General features: G+C 36.7%; 1 protein-coding gene across 1 annotated transcript; it reads right to left on the bottom strand.

Moving 5' to 3' along the window:
* Positions 211–8,424, bottom strand: LOC109833046 (magnesium transporter MRS2-I). Its single transcript, XM_020400585.1, has 11 exons — positions 8,134–8,424; positions 8,023–8,052; positions 7,732–7,885; positions 7,297–7,418; positions 4,527–4,601; positions 4,207–4,434; positions 4,043–4,087; positions 1,236–1,280; positions 1,099–1,128; positions 862–981; positions 211–745 (listed from the first exon to the last, which is right to left on the bottom strand). The coding sequence occupies exons 1-11, from the start codon at positions 8,374–8,376 to the stop codon at positions 659–661; spliced, it is 1,179 nt and encodes a 392-aa protein (XP_020256174.1). The 5' UTR covers positions 8,377–8,424; the 3' UTR covers positions 211–658.

Genomic DNA, 8,424 nt, shown 5'->3' with positions numbered 1-8,424 from the left:
CAGAATCTCAGACAAAGATAATGGATTTAGTTTTCGACGATAATCATAATACTTTTTGTAATATGCAACTAAAATTTGGTTGGAAAATAAATCGTTCACGTTTATCATAATTTTCTTATCAAGGGGGGGAAAAGAATAAATGGGAGATTCTATATTTCTCGCTCCCAGCTTATAGTTGACAACCTTATGGAATATGAACTTCCAAAGCGATAATGAAAATAAACAACTCTATTGGACACTTGATTTGGATAAATGATAGGTTTAGGACGGTGTCCCATCATATGACTCTACAATTTTGTACAAATCCATTTTCCCCGGAACCCTGTAACCGGATTTCAGAACAGGATGAATAATAAAAATGGTGGAATCAGAATGAACTGATACAATCACAGCAGAAATGCAAATAGAGAATTAACACTTGCGAGGGGACTTTGTTGCAAGCTCAACTGTGCACTCTCCTTTCAAGCTCAGAGAGGACATTATGTTGCTTGAGTCTGGGAGAAAATAATGACACTATATGAGTTCTACTGAAATGTTCCTTTGCTTTAGCAGTGTAGTCCATGAATGAGGGGAAGTTCTAATTGCAAGTACATATCTGTGAAGCTACAATTTTCTTGAGCTGATCTTTCATGTCCATGATTATGTGCATTCTCGTATCTCAAGATCCAACAAGACCTTTGAAGCGAGCGTAAGCAACAATTAGAATAAACAGTAAGGCGCAAACCAATCCAGATATCCCAACCACCTGTTCAGCAATCCAACAGAAAAAAAATCAGTACAGTACGAAAGCATACACAATTGATGAGCATATGAGGGGCCTTTCTTTCTTCTTTTGTGAGAAAATAGTATGCAGGGACTTACCCATTTAAACACATAACCATGGTTGTCATTCCATGAATATGGGATGTTCATGCCAAAAACACCAGCGACTAGTGAATAGAGAGAGAGGCAGGCTGTGCCAGAACTTAGGAATAGCTCTAACTGCCAAGGGACACAAAAACACTATAAGAATAGAGACAATGGAAATTCTTTGTATTCACTGCAAGTTGACTAAAAATTTATAGAAACAGTTTGATAAGGAACAACTTGAAGATTTACCTGAATCAATTGATTTCGATGGTTGTCCAGCTGCAAAATATCATACAAAAAGAACTTAGAATACTACGAGGAAAAAGAAAACCTATATAAAAGCTATCAAATTTCTGCACAGAGAATTTTCAGGTTCAGGTAGCTACCTGAATGTTAATATAATCCTCTGTGTCATCAATATATTCACGCAGCTGCAGACAGATTACAAATGTGACATTATTCATGATAAGCTGATGCAAAAGAGGTAATAACATCTGATCCAAAAATCTGAGAGCCAAAAACCACATGATGAAGAAATGCAGTTTAACGAACAAAATATTGATAATTTCCTCAAATATGTAAAATGAAGATATAATGGTAAATCTTTTATTTTAATACAAGATACACTGCAAACATTAGGAATATGCAATAGATGAGGCTGGTACAAGTAGATCCACAAGGACAAACCAAAAGATGAATGAATCCAATACATGAAGCCACATCTATTCTGCTCTATAATTAATTTAATGGCCACTTTCCTACCAGCATACAACATGACGCCCTATCTACCACCCAATGGAGGTATCAGACCCTTTCTGCCAACCCGTAGAAATGTCATAATCTGTTTCTAAAACCCTGAAGACGTCAGAACTAGCAACATTAAGGAGCATAGGAAAATGGAATGCCCAAACAACATAGCTCATTGCCAATTAGTCGTGGTCATAACAGTCCTCAAGTTTGACCCCTACCTTGAGAGGGTTATCTTCTTAACTAATAGGGTAAACAAGAAAATTCCTTACGCAGAAATATGGGAACTTTATCCCTAGTGGTTAGTTGGAATAACTTAACATCAAATTCCAGTCAATGAGCGCAACCAAAGAGAAACAATGGCATATTGTCCCAACTTTAAGAGGGTTATTCCAATCAATGGCAGAAAACCCTCCACTTCCCCCCATAGACATCCACAAAACCTCCCCCTCAAATTCATCTCAATGACTCAATCAATGTTACAGAAGACACTAAGCGGACTAGACGTTTGAACCAGCGCCTAAACGCCTAGGCGGTGGCGAGACGCTTGGCTATTTTTAAAATTATTTAATTATAATAATTAATAAAAACATATATTAAATTCATATAAATTTGTAAAAAAAATAGCAATCTTAGATCCATAATAAAACATGCATACTTAAATGCTAAATAGTCAAAATAATAACTAATAGGGTTATAGAAAGCGCTAGGAGACCTAAGCATTGGACCCGTCGCCTAAACCTTAGGAGATTTTTTTTATTTTTATTTTTTAATTACAATAATTGATAGTAAATGTTACGTTATAGAGAGTATAGGTGTCAGATTGGTGTCTAGGCAGATTTCTTTCTTCATTTAAGTGGTGATCGAGGAGGTTTTGCTGAAGGTCTGAGGAGGTAGTGGAGGTGTTTATATTTGAAGTTTAAAGGAGTTTAAAGGAGGTTGGAGGACTTGTAGGCTGCAATATAGAAAATCACGATCAAGGTCTAAATGATACAGTCCACATAAGCAGACAATGCTCCCCTAAACACTCCCAAAACCTATGTGAGTAGTCTAGGTACCGCCTAGGCACTAGGCGTTAGTTAGGCAGCATAGGTACGACCTAGGCCTAGGCGGACTAGCCGGAGGCTCTTTAAAATAGTGGACTCAATCATGATTCTGTCTAGATCGCTAATGATTTGGGTCATGGAGTTCAAGACACAACAAATTTTATGACTGTGCAATCTGGACTTGTCGTTTGTGATGCCTTTTATATATGGTATTGGGATGGGCAGTTTTCTTAATCTGCAATCAGACAGGTGAATTGTGTGTGAAGTTTCGGGTGTTATAAGTAGGGTTTGAGAGAGTACATGTACTCAATCTACATAATTTTGAGAAGTTTTAGTTATAAAAAATTAGATGATGCTTATTTGAATATTTTCTACATAATTTGTCTTCCTCTTTTGAAATATTTTGTAGATATTAACGTTGGCTATTCTACTCGTTTTGTTTGGGTTATGGTGTATCTCTTGTGAATAAAATTACGCGGCCCCCCAGAACTGAAATCCTGGATCCGCCCCTGTACTCAATTCTAGTGGAGAATCTCTGGTCCTCTTCCACATGTGGACTTAGGGCAAAGACTGAACCTCATTTATCTGTTAGTCCTTTCCTACTCTCTATTTTCAACATTCATGTGTTTGTGCTTCAATGGCTTTATGCATTCTGGGGTTAAGGTACAAAACCTACTTGAAGAGTTACACGCAGTGCTCATATCCTTTTGCAGTCAAAGTCATTCTCCCCTTCCAGGCATGTACTCGCATTTCTAATTTGATGCACTTTCAACAGTTCCCTTCCTTTCCTGTTTCCATAAAAATCAAGCATCACATTGGATGGTTCTACACTTCTATGCACATCTCAACTTGTGTAACTAGCCAACTATGTTTTTATGTTTTTTCCTTACCCTTTTAATCATCTCCAAATTCTCAGATCTTTGCAGTATTGTCCTCACAAGTTTGTCATCAGATGGTAGTGTTGATTACAATGGCATATGACATAATTATATGTCATATCCTCCCTTTTGGAATAGCTGGATACAACAGAAAACACCGATTCTCAATGTGAAAAAACAGACTTTGAAACATGAACGCTCATTTTTTGTGGCATTCTGTATTTTTATGTGGGATACTGAATCCTGAGTGAGAAGCAATCAAATTACTAAAAAATTTATAATGCCTGGTACGTGAATGTCTGAACAAAGAGAGAGAGAGAGAGAGAGATGCAAATGGAAGATTCAGAAATATCATCAATCTCAAGCAAAGAAACAGCCTTTAAAGGACTATGTGAAACTGGTGTGCGACAAAAACACAGATGCAGTCACGCTACTGTCAGAAGCACAAAACGTATCTATGCAAAAACATGAGAGAGATTTATATCTATAACATATAACTTTACAGATTAAATATTTGCATACCGTGGTCAATTTATTCAAGGTGCCATCAATCTGCATGAAGTATGCCTGTACATTTAAAAATAACAAAAAACATCAGTAGTTGATATTTGCAAACAAACCAGGATTTACTTCATGTTAAGAATCAGGATAATTGTGATCTTTAAGAAGCAATTTCATATCCAGACCTCAAGTAACATCTCTAGCTCTTCAACGTCATTTTCATTTCCATGAAATGTTGCCGCGCTTGCTCTGCTCGCCCTTGATATCTTTGAACCAATGGTTGGTGAGCCTGGGAACCAATTAGGTACACCGGAACCACTAACTGGTGAAGATGCTCCAGCCAATTTTCTTGACAAATACAGATCAGCCATGTCGTCGTCATCATCCAATAGTTGCTCAAGTTCATCTCTTACCTAGATAAGGCAGTGAGATTGATAAATATAGTCAGCATACAAGCTCAAAGTTTTCTTCTGAAAGATATTAGAAAATTATGTTTGCAAGATACCTTTTGAACACGAGCAGTCAGCCTTGTCATTGCACTCTTGAGCTTACGCACTCTGTCCAAGTTACGACTGCTAATCTGCACATAGAATGTCATGGCCCATCATATACCAACATGAGTAATAAATGTCCTGGACTACCGGTTCAAGCTTTCCCTTTTCTTTTATTAAGATGTTGGTGAATGGTAAGTTCCATTCTAGTCCTAGAATTGACTGGTTTTAAATAATAACAAAACTGCAAGTATTAATGTACACAAAAAACTTTTTGAATTTCCTAGGAACATGCCCACAGTGAGACGTAATCAACTAAAATAAAAGCGACAAGCAGTACATGCAAACTATGCAATATAAAAACATCAACCTCACCAATATCAGTATGCCACCTCATAAAAGGTCTTTAATAATGAAGAGACGAGGACAAACAACTAAATAAATATAAAGTGGATGTTTTATCAATTTACAAATACAACTGAAGAATTGTTATGATGACTGATGAAGAAATAAGTAAAGATATGCAAATTCATTTTATGTTTTCCAAATTCATGAGCTCGAGAATCTTAAATTATTACTTTTCAAACTTTCCTATACCACACATGATCAGCCTACTTTTGGGGATGCCATTTTAAAATGAGAATTGACAAATGGCTATCAACAAATAATTGTCTCTCATGTGAAGTATAGATTGAGAATGTGCAGCGGGTAGATGTAGAGATATTCAGTCTCCTTGGTACAATTTTTTGCTTATTTTGACTCCAACTCAACTGTGACCCAAAGTCGCCATGAGATTTGTCTTCACACCCATGTCCAACCCTGTAAATTAAGGTGAAAGAAACAAGCTACAATGTCTGGTAAACTGGGGTATACTCTTGGTTAATTGACGAATAACTGAATTGGAAGAAAAAGGAAAGAAACTATTCAAAGTTAAATTATCTTATTAATTCAGGCCCACTTAATGTTCCTCAATACTATGTCTATTTTCATGTATAATAACAGGGCTTCACATACTCAACATGATATGCTGTAACCTCTATGGACCAGTCCATCCGCATGTAAAGACACAGCTGCTGATGAAGGCATGTTCAATGCAATTACATCTTAAAAAAAACAATACCAAAAAATACAGGCAAATAACATGGGCTAGTCGGAACCAAAAAAAAGTAACAGAAAGGTTTGAACTGAACCATCAAGGTCATTATAGACAATAAATATGCTGGCAATCATCAGAAAAACCTAATATCCACCATGATACGCATTCAAGAAGGTTGTGAGATTTTCAATAATAAACTGACAATTAAGAATTATCGCTATAAGGTAATAAATTTTGTTTCACGTATACGATTGCATAATACATGTCTGCAAGTGTGTAAATGTACAAATGGAGATCCTATATACCTTCGGGATTCAAAATTTAATCAACTACTACACCCATATATGAGAAGTTAACAACTACCACATATATGATTCATCAAAGATTCATGACTTTGTCCCCACTATTGTCAGATTGCATTTCACCAAATCGAAAAACACAGCAATTTCAATCATAATCAAACTGACAAATCCGACCTGAAGTCTGTATCACACAGGTACATAGGTTTGGACTAGATATAACCTGGACACATACAGGAGGTTGTCCTCCATAAGATGATAAATATGTTAACAATGTAGGTGGTAAAAGAGAAGAGTTCTTAAATAGATCACAAATAAAACGTCAGCCAGAATAAATAAGGATGAAAGATGTGAGATTTGTCAACAGGGAAAGGCAAGGAAAGAAATAATACAGCAATGAAGAGTTAGCAAGAAGGAAATCTTCCAACCAACATATCTACTCTGGTAGTATGTTTCGGAACAATAACCCTCAGAAACAAGTAGTGATAGCCACTAGAACCTGGTTCATAATCCCCCTCCAAGCAAGAGACTTCCTCCTCCACTGCTCCTAAGCATACTTTGTAAACATACAAAAGCTTTTGTGCCTTCTCGTCACCCCTTGCCTCTTTTTCTGTTAAATTTTCTTGGTATTACTAGTGTTGATTGGTCGCATGTCCATATTATTGCTCACTCTTTAACAAAAAGGACAATTTGGTGTTATTCTCTGATAAGATTATTTATATCCTGCAGTTGTGGTATAGACCAGCGTTGCATTAGTATAAGCATGCGACTCTATGAGTCCATTTCACCTTTTTGTTAATTCTTCAACATTTTTTCTTATTTTCAGGTTCCATACAAATTTTGCATTAGTATAATCAATAGTATTTATACATTCGAATACTAAAGCTATTTTAAGAGATACCTCACATTCTTTTCTCATTGTCTTAGTTTACATATGATACACAATGAAACGATGAACTTAATGAGATTTAATTCCCCAAAAAGAGCACCATACAGCTCAAAACATACGGCTGGATAGTGAAATTAGCAAATACATACATGGGAATCAATGAAACAAATGAACCAAGCAATACTGAAAAAATGTAATCAGTTCACTGATCAATATTTCCACGTAAAATAATAAATGCAGAGAAAGCACAAAATAATGTAACTGGATGCCTTAAATAATGCAAAATTCTGTATGTTTCATAGCGAATGTATTAACTTTCATAAAATCAAAAGGGGGCAATGAACAGAATAAAAAATTCTGTATGTTTCATAGCGAATGTATTAACTTTCATAAAATCAAAAGGGGGCAATGAACAGAATAAGTAAAATACCTTCGAAGTGAGCTCATCCATTAACTTTCATAAAATCAAAAGGGGGCAATGAACAGAATAAGTAAAATACCTTCGAAGTGAGCTCATCCAATGCAGGGTAAGCAGCAGTCTCCAATTCTGTTGTTCGAGCATCAAGAAAGCTACAAATTGCTTCCAAAGCAACTTCCAGAGCTCTAAACTCAAACGGAGATTCTGTAATACATAATATTCTATATAAGTCAAGCACAGAAAAACAATTAACCCTGTTATGGACACAAAACTCAGTGCAACCAACTAACACAGAAACAAAAGGGTAGACACAAATTACATGTAATTTATCACAAAAGTTAAAATGCACATCCATCAAGCCACACATAAGGAGAGTGCAAAATAATGACAAAAACCCTAGTCTCATGTCAGTCAATACTAAAGCATACACACAAATCACACAAAAACCAACTCGCGCAAATTTAAAGGGCTATAACTACTTCGAAGGTCTAAACAAATAACAGCAAAAACCACTCACCATCTTCTTCAGCGCCTTCTACATCATGCTGCCCACTCGAATTCTCCTTCCCTTCACCATGTTCTTGCTTGAAAGTATTTGCAGGCGGTAATCTCCTGCGAAGCTCCTCCACAATCGGAATCACATTGTCCTCGTAAGGATCTCTAAGCAACACCTACTTACGGAAAGCAAACTATTGATCAGCTCCAACTAAAAGAACCAATAACTACATCAAATTCTCATGTATAGTTAACCTCTGAACTTAAATTTTCAACATGTTTACCAAAATCTCAACTTTCAGTATAATCCTACCTCATCAGCAGTAATTATCGCTTTGATATGCTGCATCGGGGACAAAACAAAAACAACGGAAATCAGTAAATAAAAAAATCAACTAAAACCCCAAAAATCGTCAAAAAAAACCTCGAGATTGAGTACGATTGCCCCCTCGCGCCCCAGGATCGTGGAAGGATACGAGAGCAGCGGATCGAGGAGCCTAAGATCGCGCGCGTGGATCTGCACTCTGTGCATGATCTCATACTTGTCGGCATCCAAGATCGTCTCCTCTCCGCTGGAATCTAAACGTATCCAATTTCTCGAAACCACCGTCTTCTTCTTGATCGCGTTCTGCGATTCGGCGGCCGCGACCAACGAGTCCCTTGCCATCTCCTCTCCCACAATCCAAAGCTCGCATATCCAAACAAAAACCTCGAT

The sequence above is a fragment of the Asparagus officinalis genome, chromosome 3 (assembly GCF_001876935.1).
Source record: "Asparagus officinalis chromosome 3, Aspof.V1, whole genome shotgun sequence".
Lineage (NCBI taxonomy): Eukaryota > Viridiplantae > Streptophyta > Magnoliopsida > Asparagales > Asparagaceae > Asparagus > Asparagus officinalis.
The sequence above is the reverse complement of the archived record's forward strand: the minus strand, read 5'-3'. Positions and strand labels throughout refer to the sequence as shown.

What these genes read in the sequence shown, in the direction of transcription:
- LOC109833046 (XM_020400585.1), bottom strand. Translation starts at nt 8,376, where the DNA reads ATGGCAAGGGACTCGTTGGTCGCGGCCGCCGAATCGCAGAACGCGATC. An exon ending in TGGATGAGCTCACTTCGAAG is followed by an intron (nt 4,602 to 7,296) that starts GTATTTTACTTA and finishes TTCTATGTGCAG; the next exon opens with ATTAGCAGTCGTAACTTGGA. An exon ending in TGACTGCTCGTGTTCAAAAG is followed by an intron (nt 4,435 to 4,526) that starts GTATCTTGCAAA and finishes TGCCTTATCTAG; the next exon opens with GTAAGAGATGAACTTGAGCA.